Here is a 22,691-nt window from a genome sequence, read left to right as displayed (position 1 = left end):
GTCTCTTCAAGCTCTTTCAAATCTTGCCATACATTTTCAATCTGATGTAAGTCAAAGCTGTAACTAGGCCACTCAGGAACATTCCATGTCATCTTGGTAAGCAGCTCAAGTGTATATTTGGCCTTTTGTTTTAGGTTATTGTCCTGCTGAAAGCTGAATTCATCTCCCAGTGTCTTTTGGAAAGCAGACTGAACCAGGTTTTCCTCTAGGAATTTGCCTGTGCTTAACTCTATTCCATTTCTTTTTATATATATATAAAAAAAAACTCCCTAGTCCTTGCCGATGACAAGCATACTGATAACATGATACATCCAGGACATAAAGGTAATTCCTTTGCCACATTTTTTGCAGTTTTACTTTAGAGCATTTTTGAAAACAGGATGCATGTTTTTGAATATTTGTATTCTGTACAAGGCTTCCTTCTATTCACTGTCATTTAGGTTAGTATTGTGGACTAAATACAATGTTGTCGATCCATCCTCAGTTTTCTCCTATCACATCCATTAAACTCTAACTGTTTTAAAGTCACCATTGGCCTCATGTTGAAATCCCTGAGCGGTTTCCTTCCTCTCCGGCAACTGAGTTGAAGGACACCTGTATTGACTGGGTGTATTGATACACCATCCAAAGTGTAATTAATAACTTCGACATGCTCAAAGGGATATTCAATGTCTGCTTTTTTTAAACCTACTTACCAATAGGTGCCCTTCTTTGTGAGGCATTGGAAAACCTTCCTGGTCTTTGTGGTTGAATCTGTGTTTGAAATGCACTGCTCAACTGAGGGACCTTACAGGTATGTGTGGGGTACAGAGATGAGGTAGTCATTCATGTTAAACGCTATTATTGCACACAGAGTGAGTCAACACAACTTTTTATGTGACTTGTTAAGCACATTTTCACTCCTGAACTTATTTAGGCTTGCCATAGCAAAGGGTTGACTACTTATTGACTCAAGACATTTCAGCTTTCAATTTTAAATATATATATTTTTTAATAAAAAATATAATTCCACTTTGACATTATGTGGTAAATGTGGAAAAAGGCAAGGAGTGTGAATTATTTTTGAAGGAACTGAACGTACCTGGAAGTTGCCGACCATGATGAGTCCTGCAGCACAGATCCAGCCAGTGGAAAGGCCCGCTGTGTTCAATACACAGTTCTGATGCTTCTCTATCACATGGGCATAACGCAGGAGGACTATCACAATCACTATGGAGAGAGAGAGAGAGAGAGACATATAATTATATTCATTGTGCAGACAAAATAAACACACACTATGGGACAGAAGGAGGGGGAGAAAAAGTTTAATTCTCATAGTAAACATGAGCCTAGGGGAAGAGTGACGTTATGAATGAACAGCAAAAGCAACAACAAAAGCAGCTAGCTAGAGTTCCCCTGCAGCGGGGCATTCAGCTGAAGAGACACAGACAGTGGTAAGAAGAAAATAAATGGTTTCATTTGTGTGTGTGTGTGTGTTTAGCACACCCAAGTCATTTCGGAGAAGTGAGTTACAAGCATGGAAAACTCACTCCCTTGTCTCCAGGGTTAGTAGGAATAGGAAATGATCCCTCTTGTCTTGGTGTTCTGGTTTTGCTTTAACATAGTGAATCACTTTGAGAGAAGGAGGAAGAGAGCTAATTGGCGTTTACTGCATTGGATTATAGTGTCTCTTTATGTTGCATGTCAGAATGGCTGGCTGTCTAGCCAACTGTCCTGGTCAATAGGGTTCGGCTGATTCTGAATAAAAACAAGTTTCAGTATTGAAGCCTTCAATAGTAACAATATATTTCATTTGTATAGCGCTTTTCATTACAAAAATAATCTCAAAGATGCTCTTAAAACAACAAAACAAAACATTTTAGTTAGCCTATTGACAACTCTGGGTGGAAGATCTTCCACGGTCATCACATCCTGTGTCCGACCCTGTCTCATGCGCACCTTCCTAGGGCTGTTGCGGTGACCGTATTACCGCCATGAACGCAGTGTAAAATTCCATGTAACCGCTGAGTAACGTTATTCTCCTCTTACGCAGGTCCTAATGGCCTGGTACTCAGGGCTCTATTGTCCCTCTAACCACTCTGACATCAATGCAAATGCATAAAAAAATCACATCAAACACTTATCAAAACAGTATGTGCTTTTAAAATGCACGTCATTTGATGATCAATTTGAAGAAAGTTCAACAGCCGGTTGAAACTAAGTGTAAAACATGGTTGTTGTGGATGTTGTTTCAAAGACTAACACAACGAAATTGACAGCTTTCTAAGGTGATGATTAACTCAAAACAGCCATATGCATATTAGTTTATGCAATAAACTTAATAAAAATTATGATTGTGTCGTTAAACAATACGATTCTCTGGTCTGATGAAACCAAGATTGAACTCTTTGGCCTGAACGCCAAGCGCCATGTGTGGAGGAAACCTGGCACCATCCTTACGGTGAAGCATGGTGGTGGCAGCATCATGCTGTGGGGGTGTTTTTCAGCGGCAGGGACTGGGAGACTAGTCAGGATCGAGGGAAAGATGAACAGAGCAACTTGAACCTGATCGAAAATCTCTGGAGACCTGAAAATATCTGTGCAGTGACGCTCCACATCCATCCTGACAAATCTTGAGGATCTGCAGAGAAGAAACTTCACAAATACAGGTGTGCCAAGCTTGTAGCATCATACCCAAAAAGACTCAAGGCTTTAATCGCTGCCAAAGGTGCTTCAACAAAGTACTGAGTAAAGGGTCTGAATACGTATGTAAATGTAATATTACATTTATTTCGTAAATATATATATATATATATATTTTTTTATCTAAAAACCTGTTTTTGCTTTGCCATTATGGGGAAGATTATGGTGTGTAGATTGATGAGGAAAATCCATTCATCCATTTAAGAATAAGACCGTAACGTAACAAAATGTGGAAAAAGTCAAGTGAATATTTTCCGAATGCACTGTACAGTAGGCCAACTCCTATTCTGTTCTTCTGAAATAGATTTTCTTCATATCATGTTTCTTTAGACCAGACTAAAATAAATGGATTTATTGTGATGGTGTATTGATTTAAACTTTATTTTGTATTTTTTATGTAGCGGCTTGTATTCAGCTTGTATGAGTGGAGGAGATGCTAAACGTGTTTATGTTAATTAACAGTCAATTAACAGTTTATGTTAATTAACAGTCAACCGCTAAGCTCAGGCCACATGAAGTTGCAGTCAACAGGGATAGTCCACCTTGAAATAAAACATTGGGGAAAGAATTTACTGAGCATCTGCCATCTTCTACAGTCTGCAAGCCACTGCCATCTCTTGTTGTTTCAAATAAAAACTGTTAGCTAGCTAGCTAACATGTTAGTGCTTGACCCTAATGTATTCTTTTAATGAAGAAACATGTTGATGTTTGATAACAAAATACATTTCACTCTAAAATGGCTGAACCTCTCTAATACTACATTTAGTGTTGTTTCCAATAGCAACAGTGTCCTTCTGAGAATAAGCAATTGATGAGTTATCACCTGCAATGACCTCCATGTTACCATGGAAGGACATAGAATCTCTGAACAAGGTTCACTAGCTGGAAGAAAAATTGGCCTGAAACGGGAAGGGTGTTATGTTTGCAATGGTGTGTCCTAATGAATACGACACTGGCCTTGCAATGGGACATGGCTATGGACATTTCCAACCGCTAATGCCAAATTAAAGTAAAATGTGCCCCCACCACAGAACAGCATGTGCCTGTTCCTCACACTGGTTCTCTCTGAACTCAGGAAAGAGAGGGGGAAACTGGAAACTGGGAAACATGGCTTTGACCCAGACCCAGATATTTTGGCTCTGACAAAGCCTTATTTTCCACCGTAAGTCACACCACGCCTCACACTTCAAATAAACACATATAGATTTGACACAAAACACACACACCAGGGCTGCACAATTAATCAAATCCCAATCTAAATTGTGATATTGACATGTGCAATACCCATATCACAAGAGAATGTGATTTTCTCCTTTCTTTGGCGGGAGAGGCTATACAAACAAATGTCACACCTTGATCTGTTTCACCTGTCCTTGTGATCGTCACCACCCCCTCCAGGTGTCGCTTATGATCCCGGTGTCAGTCTTGTTTGCCAAGTCAACCAGCGGTTTTCCTTGCTTCTATTTTTTCCCAGTCTCTTTTGGTTCTAGTCCTCCTGGTTTCGACCCTTGCCTGTCCTGACTCCGAACTCGCCTGCCTGACTACTCTCTGTTCTATCTTCAAGCCTGCCTATTGACTTGTACTGTTTGGACTCTGACCCGGTTTATGAACTCTCGCCTGTCCCCAACCTACCTTTTGCCTACCCCTTGGATTAATAAATATCGGAACTCAACCATCTGCTTCTTGTGTCTGCATTTGGGTCTCGCCTTGTGTCTTGCCTTGTGTCCTTATAAACAAGCCTGGTGCCAAAATTGATGAAGTATGCCGCGCAGCTGCGAGTTGAGTGGAGACGAACGGATTCAGTTCAGGCTAGCTAGTTTATGCTTGTGGCTGGAAACTTTAGCGAGAATTTGAATCTTGTCTGTCGAGGTTGGGACTTGGGAGATGGTTCAAAATATTCAGTTTTTGTCAGAGCAATTGTTTTTGTTAACAAAAATGTAGACGTTAATGCCGTAGGCCTAGTTGTACATTTACAGTGAAAATCACTAGTTACAATAAATTTGCTTTAGCCTGATATTGCCTGATATTGGCTATAATAGCTTTGCCTGGCTACCCAAACTCCTTGCTCTGGCGAAATGCTACACCACGCCCACGGACGTTAGTTTGATCTCCGCAATATGTCTGGATCTGAGTACATCACAGACAATTTCTTGACAAAACCGCAACTCGTCAGTCCTGTCTGGTCCAGTGACGGTGGGTTTGTGCCCATAGGCAACGTTGTTGCCGGTGATGTCTGGTGAGGACCTTACAACAGGCCTACAAGCCCTCAGTCCATCCTCTCTCAGCCTATTGCGGACAGTCTGACCACTGATGGAGGGATTGTGCGTTCCTGGTGTAACTCAGGCAGTTGTTGTTGCCATCCTGTACCTGTCCCGCAGGTGTGATGTTCAGATGTACCGATCCTGTGCAGGTGTTGTTACACGTGGTCTGCAACTGCGAGGACAATCAGCTGTCCGTCCTGTCTCCCTGTAGCGTTTTCTTAGGCGTCTCACAGTACGGACATTGCAATTTATTGCCCTGGCCACATCTGCAGTCCTCATGCCTCCTTGCAGCATGCCTAAATTCACGCAGATGAGCAGGGACCCTGGGCATCTTTCTTTTGGTGAGTCAGTAGAAAGGCCTCTTTAGTGTCCTAAGTTTTCATAACTGTGACCTTAATTGCCTACCATCTGTAAGCTGTTAGTGTCTTCACGACCGTTCCACAGGTGCATGTTCATCAATTCTTTATGGTTCATTGAAGAAAAAATGGAAACAGTGTTAAAACCCTTTACAATGAAAATCCGTGAAGTTATTTGGCTTTTATGAATTATCTTTGAAAGACAGGGTCCTGAAAAAAAAAAGTTTCTTTTTTTGCTGAGTTTAGTAATGCTGCACACTCAAAGAAAGGTTAAAATCTCACCTTTCTGGTAAATTGCAAAGGTATAGTCACTTTCGAAGTACACAGTACAAATATGATACAAATATTTAAAGAATTATATGATGCATTACCTATTCAACAAAACTGTATGAATAAGGCTTGAAATGACTTATATACTTTCTAAATATAGCATAATCAACTTATGAAACGACTAACTATAAGATTTCACCCTCCTTATAACTGTAAAATACAATTTGTATGTTTAGTGTTAGAATAAATGTGCACAGGGCTTCCTGAACTCGTTAGGAACTTGCCTTTCATCTCATATTCATTTTGTCTGTCTATGACACTATGACAAACAGAACGTTTTTTGTTTAAAATCTATGAATAATATTAGATGAATGGCTAGAAATCGATCTTTGACTGTGCTACCGTGATGAAACCACTCTTCTGCAGCACTACGATGTCAGCGGCTGTGATTTGTAATTTTAATGTTATTTATTTTACAGAATTTGCACAACCTTTCACAACTTCGTTACTGTTGTATTTCCAGCCCCAGTTTAAACATATCAAATCAAACTTTATTTGTCACATGCGCCGAATACAACAAGTTTAGACGACCATGAAGTGCTTACTTAACCAACAGTGCAGTTCAAGAAGAGTTAACCCTAAATGAAGCAAATGTAAGTTTGGTTATTACTTAGTGACATCATTTCAGTTATATTATTTGACTTTAGGGGCAGTCAATAAAATAATTAAACATGGTTGAATACCCAGAAGCTAGTAGACATTATTGTTATGTTAAAAAGTTCAATAAAACATGTTGGAACATATTTGTTTCATTTGGTTTTATATTCAGTTAGCACAGTATGAATTCATTACTATGATCTCATTGTAGAATTGAAAAATAAAAATGCTATTAGATTTTTTTCTATAAATCGTGCAGCCCTAACACAAACACACACAAATATATTTAAATCAGTCCCAACACACCTCAGTTAAATAGGGTCAGGAAATTCTCTGGGTTGTCAAATGCACATACAAACACGTGCTATTTGGCTTGACCGCATGCTGTGTATTTATGAGTGGTAACTGGCAGGAAACAATGCATTTACACCCAAACACTGCCAGTGTGTTTACTGCCTTGTTAAAACTGGTGATATTACTGGAGTGTAGTAGCCTGCAGGCGGTTGACATTTTGGGATAGGGTAGATAATGTCATACCAGGGGTATCTAAGTAGTTGTAGCTCAATAGGATTAAGGCGGCAAGAAGAAACCTGCTCTGCAGTACCATATCCTAACTTGAGACTGCCTTCAAGATGGAATCCGCGCCACTGTCTTTCCACCTTTGTTTTGTGGTCGAAATTGAGCTGAGGTGCATTGAACAGTGTAGTAAAAAATCAAAACAGATCATATTCTGCTGTTCTATCACATGTACAATTATTTCAAAGAGGGAATGTCAGACATTTCTCTTGGTTTGTACCGTTCCATGTTCATTATTATAGAACTCACTAACTGCACCTGCTTCCTGACTCCATGCGTCTACGTTACAGTTTCATTTCATAACAATTGAACATTCTGTCATAAAGAGCACATTTTCAAATTCAGAAAAAACAAGTTCTCATCATAAAAAAGACTAGCCTATAGTAGTGGCAATTAAGGTAACATGGTTGACGACTTCATCTTAAAAGCGCCATACATGAAAGCTTGTTGTTTGCAACAGTGAATGGCAGTTGAAAGCAAGCGGCACAAAATAATTGTCATTGTTAAAACATTTCTAGCCTGTCCTATGGGTAACAGTGTTGACGTGTTAACCTCGACCCACACAGTTTTCCACCACAAAATTTGCCAAAAGAGTAGGACCAGCACACATGCTTTTACACTGCTTTTACTATTAAATGTTCAATGTTTCACCACATTAAAACAAGAGTTCAGTTCACGTAACAGGCTTGACTTTAAAATGAGGGACAGACGTAAGTGAATCGCTAATCTCATGAAATAAATCATCTTCAGAAATGACTGTCAAAGCAACAACATAACTAGGACTTTACAATTATGGTGAAAGTAGGAGAAATGTTGGGCTTAAGTAGGTTAAAATCTTCATAGATGTCACAGAGGTTGCACAGAGGGACATGTCAAAATGAAAAGTCTTTATTCATATAAAAAAATCTGATTTATTGAATTCTCCATGTGGCCTATATTAAAAAGGTACTGCATTTAATATACAGTGCCTTGCGAAAGTATTCGGCCCCCTTGAACTTTGCGACCTTTTGCCACATTTCAGGCTTCAAACATAAAGATCTAAAACTGTATTTTTTTGTGAAGAATCAACAACAAGTGGGACACAATCATGAAGTGGAACGACATTTATTGGATATTTCAAACTTTTTTAACAAATCAAAAACTGAAAAATTGGGCGTGCAAAATTATTCAGCCCCTTTACTTTCAGTGCAGCAAACTCTCTCCAGAAGTTCAGTGAGGATCTCTGAATGATCCAATGTTTACCTAAATGACTAATGATGATAAATACAATCCACTTGTGTGTAATCAAGTCTCCGTATAAATGCACCTGCACTGTGATAGTCTCAGAGGTCCGTTAAAAGCGCAGAGAGCATCATGAAGAACAAGGAACACACCAGGCAGTGTGGCAAAAGGTCGCAAAGTTCAAGGGGGCCGAATACTTTCGCAAGGCACTGTAACAGGCTTTTGAAATGCAATATTGGTGAACAATTTCAACTTAAAATATCAAAGGGACATAAAAGGCACTCTTTTCGTTGTTGTTGTAATATCCCAAATGGTTTACTAGTTGTCTAGTATGTGCTTCATAAAATGTGCAAAGAGTATAAAAATTGGAATTTATACCAGGAATGGGCAACTTGTTCTCATTCTGAGAAATATGTATGTTCTTAACCAGGTAGGCTACTTAATTTCAATATCTTAAAGTGAACAGGCTATGTTGTTCAAACAGTTGGAGACGGACATGAGGGTGTATTCATAAAAGTTAAACTTTTCTGCCTTGTTTGCAATCAAATAGATCCAAGTTGACTAGACTTTAAATATAATGATTAGCTGGCTACTCACTAGCATGCGGGCTTGTGCTTGAGAGATTGTTTATGAGACTAGTGTTAATTTTCTACAACGCCTGCTATAAGAAGTTGTTAATTATTAGTGAATGTGCATTGTGCATGGTTCTGGTACAATTTGTAACAAAAACATAATTTTCATAAGCAGACTTGAAAGCCAGATCAGTGATTTTTGAAAAATAGCAGGTTAAACTATTTTGACAAAATAATTAAATTATTATTGGGTCTTATGGTTGTGGAAGGCTTATATTTAGCCTAGGTATAATTTCACATGCTGCAGTGTATTGACCTTAAATTGTGCAACAAAGCTTATTTAGAAAAATCTTTTAGGACATATCGACCAGCCCTAGTTTGAGTTAGTTTGGGCAAAACACTAATTTGACCCTCTATGGAATGGTGAGTCTCCCACGAACACGTAAATGTTGATTGTCTTGCTCTAGGATGCCCACTAGCCTCACAAGGCTCGTCTGAAGAAAAATATGGAAGTATACAGTGCATTCGGAAAGTATTCAGACCCCTTGACTTTTTCAAAATGTTGTTCCGCAACTGCGTTATTCTAAAAATGATTACATTTATTTTTTCCCTCATCAACCTATACACAAATCAAATTGTATTTGTCACATGCGCCGACAGTGAAATGCTTACTTACATTCCCTTAACCAACAATGCAGTTTTAAGAAAATATTTTTTTTTAAAGTAAGAGAGTAACAAGAGCGGTGCTATATGCAAGGGTACCGGTTCAGGGTCAATGTGTTAATGTGCGGGGGTACCGATGTACCGATGTCAAGGTAGTTGAAGTAATTATGCAGGTAGGGTTATTAAAGTGGCTATGCATAGATAAGAGAGTAGCAGCAGCGTTGGGGGGGGGGGGGGGGGGGTTAAATAGTCTGGATAGCCATTTGATTAGAGGTTCAGGAGTATTATGGCTTGGGGTAGAAGCTGTTTAGAAGCCTCTTGGACCTAGACTTGGCGCTCCAGTACCGCTTGTCGTACGGTAGCAGAGAGAACCGTCCATGGCTGGGGTGGCTGGAGTCTTTGACAATCTTTGGGGCCTTCCTCTGACAACGCCTGTTATAGAGGTCCTGCATGTCAGGAAGCTTGGCCCCGGTGATGTACTGGGCCATACGCACTACCCTCTGTCGTGCCTTGCGGTAGGAGGCCGAGCAGTTGCCATACCAGGCAGTGATGCAACCGCCAGGATGCTCTTGATGGTGCAGCTGTATGCCAAATCTTTTCAGTCTCCTGAGGGGGAAAATGTTTTGTTGTGCCCTCTTCACAACTCTCTTGGTGTGCTTGGACCATGTTAGTTTGTTGGTGATGTGGACGCCAAGGAACTCGAAGCTCTCAACCTGTTCCACTACAGCCCCTTCAATGAGAATGGGGGCGTGCTCGGTCCGGCCTTTTTCTGTAATCCACAATCATCTCCTTTGTCTTGATCACGTTGAGGGAGAGGTTGTACCACACAGTCAGGTCTCTGACCTCCTCCAAATAGGCTGTCTCATCGTCGGTGATCAGGCCTATCACTGTTGTGTCATCAGCAGACTTAATGATGGTGTTGGAGTTGTGCCGGGCCGGGCCGTGCAGTCATGAGTGAATAGGGAGTACAGAAGGGGACTGCACCCCTGAGGGGCCCACGTGTTGAGGATCAGTTTGGCGGATGTGTTGTTACCTACCCTTACCACCAGGGGACGGCCTGCCAGGAAGTCTAGGATCCAGGATCCATCAGTTTCAACGTCAACAGTGAAGAGGCGACTCCGGGATGCTGGCCTTCTAGGCAGAGTTGCAAAGAAAAAGCCATATCTCAGACTGGCCAATCAAAATAAAAGATTAAGATGGGCAAAACAACAGACACTGGACAGAGGAACTCTGCCTAGAAGGCCAGCTTCCCGGAGTCGCCTCTTCACTGTTGACGTTGAAACTGATGTTTTGTGGGTACTATTAAATGAAGCTGCCAGTTGAGGACTTGTGAAGTGTCTGTTTCTCAAACTAGACACTAATGTACTTGTCCTCTTGCTCAGTTGTGCATCGGGGCCTCCCACTCCTCTTTCTATTCTGGTGAGATACAGTTTGCATTGTTCTGTGAAGGGAGTAGTTCACAGTGTTGTACCAGATCATCAGCTTCTTGGAAATTTCTCGCATAGTACAGCCTAAATTTCAAGAACAAGAATAAAGATTCAGAAGAAAGTTCTTAGTTTCTGGCCAATTTGAGCCTGTAATCGAACCCACAAATGCTGATGCTCCAGATACTCAACTAGTCTAAAGAAGACCAGTTGTATTACTTCTTTAATCAGAACAACAGTTTTCAGCTGTGCTAACATAATTGCAAAATGGTTTTCTAATGATCAATTAGCCTTTTAAAAATGATAAACTTGGATTAGCTAACACAACGTGCCATTGGAACCCAAGAGTGATAGGCGTCTACAATGTCTACATCAGCAACTATGTAGACATTCCATTTTTTTTTTAAAAGCAGCCGTTTCCAGCTACAATAGTCATTTGAATGTGTTTTCATTTTTTTAGGAAACTAGGCGTACTGGGTCACTACTTCACAGGAGAGCTTAACCTTCTTTTTTTTAAATCAAAATACGTTTTTTGGCAGAAATGCCTTCTGGAACATGTGAACTTTCATGTGCCTTAATAACAAACTTGTATGCCATCTGTAAATATGAATAAAATGGTTAAATTACGAGTCTAGTTGGTTTAGCCACAGAAAAAGACGCTAGCCATTCCCGCTAGCCATAATTGGCTGAGATAATGAGTGGGCTGGACATGCTGGGAGATTCATTCGGATTGGTCTGCCATATAGCACTCTTCTGTCTATTTGAGCTGGTCATTAATCCTGTCTAACGAGGCTTTTTTATTTTTTATTATATATTGCGTTGTAGATCTGCATAAGTGTTGCTCTCCACTTTCTGGAGGACCGAGTTATGAAATCAGTGGAATTCAAGTATGATAGCCAAGGAGATGGAGAAAACACCTATCTCTGGATTACATCTTCAAACTAAAGATAACCATGGCATCCAAGACAGAGGGAGAAGCGTTCATCCATGATCAGATATTATACATTTCAAATTTTGTCTGAAAGTCATTTTCATTGCAAGTTAAAGCTTACTGTTAGCTGGCTAGCTCACTAGATAACGTTACGTGTATGATCTGTGTAGTAATATTATTCATATCTAAAAAAACATTTGCATGGGTAATTATAGCCTAATGTTAGCTAGCTAACATTGCACCTAGTTGGTTAGCTTCAGCTACCTGCAGATTCATGCATGGTGTATGTTTACCAAAGACAGTAATGTGAAGAACAACATGACCTGCACCAAAGTCAGATTAAGGATATGGGTCAAGGACTAGACACAGTGTATTTTTACTACTACATTTTGCTACTACTTTCACCACTTTTAGTCTTGAAATCTTTGGTTGTTTACTACATTAATGTATTCACTCCGTTTAGCACATAGCCTCACATGTGAATCCTTAAAGAGATGAGTGGGGCTAACATGCTGACCAGACCGGACCTCGCGCGTGCCAACGAGCGTCTGTGTTGCCAAGGGCTAAATTAGAAGTAATTCCTATTTCTGATGCAGATCGCGCTGCAAGTCCTGCCTCTCCCATCTCCTCATTGGTTTATAGAAGCAGGTAACCACGTGCCATCTCCTCAATGGTTATACCCACGTGGTTGTTGAAAGACTAACTGTTTTGCCCGGTTGTCATGGTAAGACTATGAAAGTGTAGATGCCAATCACCATATTAGTTCAAAGATTAAAAAGCCTGGAAGGAGGAGAGATGACTAGAAACGATTTGGTTGACCGTTTTATGTGTGGATTAATTGTTGGCGTGGAGGACCTTGTGCATTTCAGGTAAAATAACAATTCAATGTTTATATCCCAGGGCAAGTTAGCTAGCAACAGCAAGCTAGCTAAATGGGACAAGTTAGCTAGCAAGTGCAAGCTAACTAGCTAAATTGACATACATGTTTAATGCTTTTCGACCTGTCCCCAAATTAATGTCATTGGTTCAGTTTGTTTTGATATTTGAACCTGCGTGTCGTGATTGCGTTTGGTGTAGGGGGACAAAATAAATTTATGCACGATGGCACACGCGCTCAGCCGGTTTAGGTTCCGTGTAAGGCTTAAGAGGGTGTGAACGATGTTGAATGGGTGTAGACAAAGAGCTCTCCAGTAGGTGCACCAAAACATTCAGGGTACGATATACAATTTTATATTATGCTGCATAGGTGGTGGGTCACAAATACCTTTTCAATAACCAAAAATCATATATTTTCAGCTGTTTGAAGCTGGTGTACAAAACCGAAAGTAAATGACGCAAAAACTAAACTTAAGAACGGGAAGCATAGCGCACATAGGACAGATCCACCGCTTCTTAGACTTGCTTTCAATGAGAATTACACATTTCTATGTGAATGTGGTTGGGTAGCCACAAAAGTTAGATATTACACATTTAAGCTCCATTTCTCAATGTCAACCTCTTGCCCTTTATCCCTAGTTCCTACACCAGATATCTCCAATCCTCAAGGGCCACAGTGCATGCTGGTTTTCATCCTGAACTTTTAACCAGCTAATGTTTTCGTCCCAAAAAATCCCCAATCAGTAACATTGGTGTATAAATAAGATATAAGGTCCAGGGAGAACAGAAAAACGGCAGGACTGTGTGTAGCCTAACTCAAGGCCCTGAGGGGTGAGACAGACTCCTATGGACCAGAGTATGGTATGACTCTGATAGTGACTGCTGCAGAGTCAGTTTACTGACTGAACCAGAGGGTGTGATCCATCCCTGAGCCCTTGTTCTATGCACAGTCCTACACGTCTTCAGCTCACCACCAGCCAACTATAATAACATCCTATTGTTTCAGCCAGACCTCAGGGACCCAGTGGTGTGTGTGTGTGTGTGTGTGTGTGACCGTGTGATGGCTGGATTATGTAACTGATGACTTTAAGAATGTTAAGAATATGTTAACTGTTAACTGTTAAAAGGCTTAAAAGGCTACACTAAGCTAAGTCATCTATACTCAACGTTGTTTCAAAATGTCCAGGCGAATGCCCACATACACAGAGAGTGTAGAGCTCAGACAGAACTTGACCCTAGCTCAGGGGTCATGGTTGAGTAAGAGCTCCAGACCAACACAGAGACTTTCACTGCTGGGTGTCAGGTGGTTCACACTGGACTGCTATGGACAGAGAGCTGGCAGCTGTCCCACCTCCCCCCACCACCACATATACACACACACCCACACAGTCAAATGTGTGTCTCCCTAGCAGAAACCAAGGCCATACAGAGACTCAGAGTGGTCATAACCACAACATGATGACCATCACAGTGCTGGTCAGATTGTAGTAACCCTGAAGATGACATGCCAAAAGTGTTTCTCAAATTTCATCAGAACCATAAACTAATGAGCTAAGGCATCTGCTTCTATATACTCTAAAGAAGCATTTCCCAGATGCTTTTATCTGAACAAAAGCAATGTTTCTTCAATTTATACAGACCATCTAAAGCGCCCTCTCCCTGTTTTCTATCCAATATGGCGTGATTGGCTATCTGTGTTCTCTGTGAGATCAAGTCAGAGCAAAGTCAAGGAGACTCCGGGAATGAGAAATGTCCTGGGCTACATCCCAAATGGCTATTCCCAATATAGTATTAGTGTACTACTTTTGACCAGAGCCCTATGGGCCCTGGTCAAATGTAGAGCAATATGTAGGGAATAGGTTGTCATTTGGGTCACAGTCCTGCACTCAAAGATATAATGTTAAAGCTGCCACAGCCAGCCAGCAGACCTTAAATAGCAGCGCTCATCAGTTCTCCTCTCCCGTGATAGTAGGGTAGGGACACAGAAACACACACACACACACACACACAATTAAGTGATAATGCCCAAGAAGCCAGTGTTTGGAGGAGATTGGCACAGGTGTTGTTATGCCCGAGATGAAGTCGATGCCCACCAAACCGTGCCAATATATCCTCCAAACACCGGCTTCGAGGACATTATCACTTTTATACAACGGGTTACCAACATACTTAAATAATGATTGACAGATTTTCGTAAAAACGCTACTGATATGAATTTATTCATACTATAGTCCCGAAACAAATCCAGGGTTGCTATTGGTTCGGTTGCCAGAGACGCAACCCAGTCATTCAGTCTATTTGTTCTGTATCTATGGACACGACCCAGTGTTCATTCTAAATGTCCCATTGCCATACTGGCTGTCAGCGTTCCTATCCCTTGCTTGCCAGCTAGCCAACTACAGCGAATTTACAGTCACGTGGAACAGTGCAGACAGAATAACAACAGTAGCTGCATTTATTTAAGTTGTTTTGTAGTGACATTTATTTGGATACTTAATAACAATGAGCTAATGAAGCACAATTTCGCCTGGCATAGAAAATGTGCTCTCTCATTAGGGCACTGTTGTTCAGAGGAGCTAGCCTACAACATAGCTAACACGATCACTTCAAACTGAAGCTGGAAACTAGCTACACTTCATTTTGTTTTACCTTTTTTTTCAATTGACATTTCTTTGTATGTACCAATAAAATGATGCCAGCTAATTCATGATTTCGATCTACACGTTCAATACTATGGAATAGTTGAAGATCGAATTTGAATATTGAAACAAAGTTGCAAATGTCAGAGAAACAGACTGTGAGGTTTATACAAATCTCCGCTGTTGAAAACGAAATGTTAGTCTAAAAGAAATGTGAGATAATGTCTAAATGCTTTTATAGTGGAGATCAAGTTCATAACTTCCCTGCCAGGGCTGATGAGACAGTGGATTGCGCAGTCAGATGGAACAGAGTAAATAGGCATTTTAACGTCATAGATTTAGCCGGTGGTAACTTGTGGAAAAGGCACCGGCTGGAATGCACTTTTAACCAATCAGCATTCAGGATTAGACCCGCTCGTTGTATAACTATGAACACACACACAAACAGCCATAGACATTCACAGGCATACACACACACACACACACACACACACCATGCAGAGCTGGGATGGCTCTCTTATGCTTGGCATGTGTCCTGCTGCCCGCCCGGCCCACCCAGACATAGTGTATAACATACACACCCGCACACACACACACAGGCATGCCCAGCGCTGTGTATCTATGGGGTGGGCTCAGCCACAGCTGGGAATCATTGACTGGAGCTGTTACTCAAACTCCAACACACACAGGGCACGACACGTGCATATGATGTATGAGAGTGAAGAGTATAGACTCACCCATGAAGGATCCAGTGCTGCAGATGAGGCTGAAGAAGCAGCTTTCTGGAGGAAGAGTGCCACATTTACTGTTGAAGACAGCAGAACAACCAAAAGACAAATCAGATCACCACCAAACATCAACAAACAAAGAATGTCTCTCGCTCCGTGTGTGTGTCTAATCTGCCCTTTCTCAGTTGGATTAAAGTCTGTCCTCTCCTCGACTCCTCCGTTCTCCTTTCCTCCGATAAGTGGTCGCCATATGTAGGAGGGTGTAAATTTGTTAATAGGTGAACAAAGGAGTTTGCTCCTCTCCTCGATTGCCTCCTCAGGATTCTAAGGTGTATCCTACCACAGAAGAGTTTTGAAATCCTTTGAAACAACTGTGGTTTCCTCGGAGGAGAAAAGCATGCACAGACATTGAAAAATGATACGATACTTATCAATTTTTCTAGAAAATGTCTAGCATAACTAGTTACATTTCTTTTGACCACTTTACACAAGATGGCGTAGCAGTCAGACGTCTTTTTCTTGTCTCGTCCCATGTATACATCTTTTTCTTTGCATTCTTTTTATTTATTTTTATTTTTATTTGAATTTTACCCCTTTTTCTCCCCAATTTCGTGGTATCCAATTGTTGTAGTAGCTACTATCTTGTCTCATCGCTACAACTCCCGTACGGGCTTAGGAGAGACGAAGGTTGAAAGTCATGCGTCCTCCGATACACAACCCAACCAAGCCGCACTGCTTCTTAACAAAGCGCACATCCAACCCGGAAGCCAGCCGCACCATTGCGCCGGAGGAAACACCGTGCACCTGGCCACCTTGGTTAGCGTACACTGCGCCCAGCCCGCCACAGGAGTCGCTGGTGCGCGATGAGACAAGGACACCCCTACCGACCAAGCCCTCCCTAACCCGGGCGACGCTAGGCCAATTGTGCGTTGCCCCACGGACCTCCCGGTCGCGGCCGGTTACGACAGAGCCTGGGCGCGAACCCAGGGACTCTGATGGCACAGCCCTTAACCACTGCGCCACCCGGGAGGCCACTTTGCATTCTTTTAATATTTTTCCCAAACCTCAACTTCAAAATACTCTCCTGCAACCCACCTCACCCAATGTGGTGTGGACCTGTTTATTTTCTAAAGTATTTCTATTTACCTCCGAACTGGAATACCTCAACTGAAGCTGGCTAGCTAACTAGCTACCAGCTACCAGCTATCAGTCAGCTAACCACTGCTAGCGGTCATCAGCTAACCTTTAGCTCGGAAAGCTGTCGCCAGTTTGTACAACGCGTTTCAAGCCAGAGAATACCGGACCTATTTTTCTCTCCATATCCTACCGCAAACTATTAACCTTTTCATCTGGATCAACGCAGCAGGCTAACCGCAACCCGGGTTGACTACTCCTGGCTAACGTTTCCGTCCTGGAGCTAGCACCAACTAGCCTGGAGCTAGCCCATACTAGAACCATCCAGGGCCACTCCTGAAGCCCACATAATCTGCCCGAGGTTCCCAACAGGGCCCTCAGGCGCGACGTCCCCTGAAGGCCCATTCTGCTAGCCGTAGCCTGCTAGCTATCTAGAGCATATTGGACTGTTAGCTGATACTTCAGCCAGTTTCTTGGACCACTATACCCATTTTGCTACTTGGAACCCTACTAATTCCACAACTGGTCTATCGACGACACCACACGAGGAGGCAAAAACAGACTTCGCGACGTCATCGCGTCCCTGTAAGGCCCTAATGCTGGCTTGCTAGCCCCGGCCTGCTAACTGCTAGCCCCGGCCTGCTAACTGTCTGAATCGCCGTGTCCCCAGCCAGCCCAACCACTCACTGGACCCATACGATCACTTGGCTACGCATGCCTCTCCCTAATATCACTATGCCTTGTCCATTACTGTCCTGGTTAGTGATTACTGTCTTATTTCACTGTAGAGCCTCTAGTCCTGCTCAATATGCCTTAACCAACCATGTTGTTCCACCTCCCACATATGCAATGACATCACCTGGTTTAAACGTCTCTAGAGACTATATCTCTCTCTTATCACTACTCAATGCCTAGGTTTACTTCCAATGTACTCTCTTCCTACCATACTTTTGTTTGTACATTATGCCTTGAATCTATGCTATAGTGCCTAGAAATCTGCCCCCTTTACTCTGTTTTTCCAAAAGTGCTAGACGAACAGTTCTTATAGCCTTTAGCCGTATACTTATCCTACATCTCCTCTGTTCCTCTGGTGATGTAGAGGTTAATCCAGGACCTGCAGTGCCTAGCTCCACTCCTAATCCCCAGGTGCTCTCCTTTGTTGACTTCTGTAACAAATACCTGGGTGTCTGGTTAGACTGTAAACACTCCTTCTAGACTCACATTAAGCATCTCCAATCCAAAATTAAATCTAGAATCGGCTTCCTTTATCGCAACAAAGCATCCTTCCCTCATGCTGCCAAACATACCCTCGTAAAACTGACCATCCAACCGATCCTCGTCATCTATAAAATAGCCTCCAACACTCTACTCAACAAACTGGATGCAGTCTATCACAGTGCCATCTGTTCTGTCACCAAAGCCCCATACACTACCCACCATTGCGACCTGTACGCTCTCGTTGGTTGGCCCTCGCTTCATACTCGTCGCCAAATCCACTGGCTACAGGTTATCTACAAGTCTCTGCTAAGTAAAGCCCCGCCTTATCTCAGCTCACTGGTCAACATAGCAGCACCCACCCGTAGCATGCGCTCCAGCAGGTATATTTCACTGGTCACCCCAAAGCCAATTCTTCCCTTGGCCGCCTCTCCTTCCAGTTCTCTGCTGCCAATTACTAGAACGAACTGCAAGTCCCTGAAGCTGGAGACTCTTACCTCCCTTACTAGCTTTAAGCACCAGCTGTCAGAGCAGCTCACAGATCACTGCACATAGCTCACCTGTAAATAGTCCATCCAATCTACCTCATCCCCATACTGTATTTATTTATTTATTTATTTATTTATCTTGCTCCTTTGCACCCCAGTATCTCTACTTGCATATTCATCCTCTGCACATTCTACCATTCCAGTTTTTAATTGCTATATTGTAATTACTTTGCCACCATGGCCTATTTACTGCCTTACCTACCTTATCCTACCTCATTTGCACATACTGTATATAGATTTTCCTATTGTATTATTGATTGTATGTTTGCTTATTCCATGTGTAACTCTGTGTTGTTGTATGTGTTGAACTGCTTTGCTTTATCGTGGCCAGGTCGCAAATGAGAACTTGTTCTCAACTAGCCTACCTGGTTAAATAAAGATTCAATTAAAAAAAGAAACATGTATTTTGGAATTCCATCTATGTAAACATAATTCGCCTGATGACACGCTAGCAGAGAAGGAGAGTCTTTTATACAAGTGCATTTGTTTCCACGTTTCCTCTCATCCTCTCCTTGATTACGTTGAAACTTTTTCAAAAAGAGGTGAGGACGAAGAAAAGGACACAAGTATCGAGGAAATCCAATTCAGAAAAGGCCTGAGTGATCTCCTCTGCTATGCAACAGCATTTGACTTTTCACCTACTCTTCTAGCCTGTGTTCTAGGAAAATTAAGTGAAGGAACCAGCCATTATAGGGGGGAGGCAATCAGTCATAATACCGCCCTCCTGCCTGCCTGCTTTCGAGTGTTTTTGTGTGCTTATGTGTTCCTTTGTACGTGCGTGAGTGTGGCCTGTCTGCCTGGTCCTGTCTCCTGTTAACACTAATCCCTCTCAGCTGACTAGACCTCGCCACTCAGTCACACACACGCACTAAAAAGCACGCACACAAACACTCGAAGACAGACACTAAAAAGCACACACACAAACAAACACATACAGACAGACACTAAAAAGCACACACACAAACAAACACATACAGACAGACACTAAAAAGCAAGCACTCAACCCTTTCTCCCATTCATAGCCAGATTGGAGAACCATTCAAGAGTAATTGCAACTTCTAGAGGCAGGATATCCTGTAAGCTTTTTCAATACCATATATTTACATTCCCCCTAGTCTTTCACAGAAACCATATATTTACATTCCCTAATGGTACTTTGATGTTCAAAGCTCTGGGAATGGGAGAGGCTAAAGAAAGCACAAGTCTCTTTATTCTCTCACTCCACCATCTGAAAACAAACTCCTCTTTTCTGGGGAATTGACTGTGTGTGTTTCAAGTTAATGCCACGTGCACAATACAGTGAAATGCATTTCTTGCACGCTCCAAACCCAACAATGCAGTAATCAATATCAATGTAGCACAACAACAAAAAAAACATAAGTTTAAACAAAAACACACAATAAATAAAAAGAAGAGAAACAACGTAGTAAGACAGTGTACAGTATACAGTGTCAGTATTACCCAATACCATATTTAAAATATGCAGGGATACTGGAGTGAAAGAGGTAGATTTGTATATGGGTAAGGTGACTAGGCATCAGGATGCATGATAAACAGAGTAGCAGCAACATACATGATGATTGTATGCAAGTGTGTGTAGAGTCAGTATAAATGTGTGTGTGTGTGTGTGTGTGTGTGTGTGTGTGTGTGTGTGTGTGTGTGTGTGTGTGTGTGTGTGTGTGTGCATATCAGGCATGTGCAGACCCGTGCCTTCCCACCCTTTCCTGCATCCATGGAGGAAGGCAGGAAATCTCAGCCGTCAGTTATTTTCAGAAACAGGAATCACACACAGATAGACACACACACACAAACACATATGCAGTAGGGCTAGGAATTGCCAGGGACCTCACAATACGATATTAGCCCAAGACTTTGGTGCTGACAAGATATGTATTGCGACTCTCACGATTCTATATGTATTGCGACTCTCACGATTCTATATGTATTGCGACTCTCACGATTCTATATGTATTGCGATTCTCACGATTCTATATGTATTGCGACTCTCACGATTCTATATGTATTGCCATTCGATACTGTGATTTTATTGCGATTCGATGTTCCAAACATATCGCTCACCATATGTCTGCTACAGAGGGACAAGAGAGAAATAAATAAAAGTGTTGCAAAGAAATTGGCTCCCTATTTAAAAAGAAGATGGAGAACAAGTCATGAAGGGAAAATACTGGAGTTTTGGTGCAGGTACAGCCAACTAGAGCAAAAAATAATATTGTCAAAACGATACGATATATCGTCAAAAATAATATCCCAATATGTAACTGTATACATTTTTCTCCATCACTAGTATGCAGACATGTGCACGCGTGTACTTCAGACACGTAATTGTGCACACGCAAACAGTTGTGTGTGACTACACACACAATCACAAGTGTGCACAGTCCCTTTGAGCTTCAGTCAATGAGTGCCAACTGGCTGGCGACTCAGGTTATGAGAAACAACAGCACCTTGTTCTAGATAGATAGATAAGATAGATAAGATAGATAAGATAGATAAGATAGATAAGATAGATAAGATAGATAAGATAGATAAGATAGATAAGATAGATAGATAGATAGATAGATAGATAGATAGATAGATAGATAGGAGAAAGGGGTGGTGAAGTGCAAGCGAGAGAGAGGGAGAAAAAATAAAAACAGAGAAAGGCAGCAGCTACTCTTCCTGGGGTCCAAACAGGAAAAAAAACTCAAAAAATATCATACGTAATACAATGCAAAATACATAAAAATGTCTCTTGACAGTGCACATCGTGCCGTAAGGTATTCTTTTATCCGTTTTTTTAAAATCTGGTTTTATTGCTAGCTTGAGTTACCTGAGGTGGCAGAGAGTTCCATGTAGTCATGACTCTATTTAATACTGTGCATTTCCCAGCCTCTGTTCTGGACCTGGGGACTGTGAAGAGACCTCTGGCTGCATGTCTTGTGTGGTACTGATGAGTGTTCGAACTGTGTGCCAACTGACAGACAGTTCGGTACCTTTACCAAACAACATCAGGGCTGCCAACTTCTGAAGAAAGCTTGGAGTGAGATTTGGTATGTGAATTTCATTGCCCCCTGAAAATTATACTGTTTTAAAGTGAATTTCCTGCCATTCTAAATATTTTGACATGCCTTATCCGTGGAGAAAAAAAAAAAAAAAAACAGGTCAGGTCTGTTCAGGATGCTTTGAACCTTAAATTAACATTTAAAAAAGTTGACTTTGTTACTCTGCGATTTTTGGTGGATGAAATTCAAAGTAAAACAATTATATTAATGGTTGATGGCAATGGGTAACCAAATCATAGATTGCAGTCTCCTTGTCCATAGACAACTTTCAAGGTAAGGACACAAACATTTTGTAATTTGGGTGAACTATCTCTTCAAAATAAAGATAAAAGAAAATCCTGCTTGCTCTCCAGGAGGGTTGCCCTCCCTGAAGTTCTGGGTGTTTGAAAATGTTCTCGTTAAAACAATTTCTCAAAATCACCCAAACTTTATGAAACATCTAATGAATATGAATATTCAGGTGGCTTATGCCTACTAGTTGAAGATCCTTGCCATCACCTTACTCTACAAAGACAAAATATGATGAGTTTATGAGTTGTGAGTACCCCTACCTTCTCTGCCTAGCATGTGCACAATACTAAAATGTAAAACATTACATTTGATTCATGGAGCATTTAATATCCAATGCTTATTTGTATGACTTATTCAAAACAGTTAATAAATGGCTGCAAAAATACCTAGCCTCATATAACTCATTTTACTACACAAGTAGCCATATCGGATTTCAAATATGTGATTACACTGGCAAAATTGGGAAGAAGTGTAATAATAAAATACGTGTGGGGAATAACAGTAGTGTTCAGTAATGAGCTTTTATTAAACCCATTGTTAAGGAGAATTGTTCCACTGATCAGATTAAATTAAGTAAATAAATAA

The 22,691-nt window shown here is 41.4% G+C and overlaps 1 protein-coding gene across 1 annotated transcript in view; it reads right to left on the bottom strand.

Moving 5' to 3' along the window:
• LOC110502650 (transmembrane protein 150A) overlaps positions 1–22,691 on the bottom strand; it is a 72,757-nt gene that overhangs the window by 21,492 nt on the left and 28,574 nt on the right. Inside the window, exons 5-6 of the mRNA XM_090217194.1 lie at positions 15,866–15,933; positions 1,082–1,209 (exon numbers count right to left, since the gene is read on the bottom strand). Coding sequence (XP_090073320.1) covers positions 1,082–1,209; positions 15,866–15,933 — 196 coding nt within the window. The remainder of the gene's footprint in view (positions 1–1,081; positions 1,210–15,865; positions 15,934–22,691) is intronic.

The sequence above is a fragment of the Oncorhynchus mykiss genome, chromosome 23, assembly GCF_057628025.1.
Source record: "Oncorhynchus mykiss isolate SJ-2025 chromosome 23, ASM5762802v1, whole genome shotgun sequence".
In the NCBI taxonomy this organism is placed as follows: Eukaryota; Metazoa; Chordata; class Actinopteri; order Salmoniformes; family Salmonidae; genus Oncorhynchus; species Oncorhynchus mykiss.
Note: the sequence above shows the minus strand (reverse complement) of the source record. Positions and strands in the feature narration are given on the sequence as shown.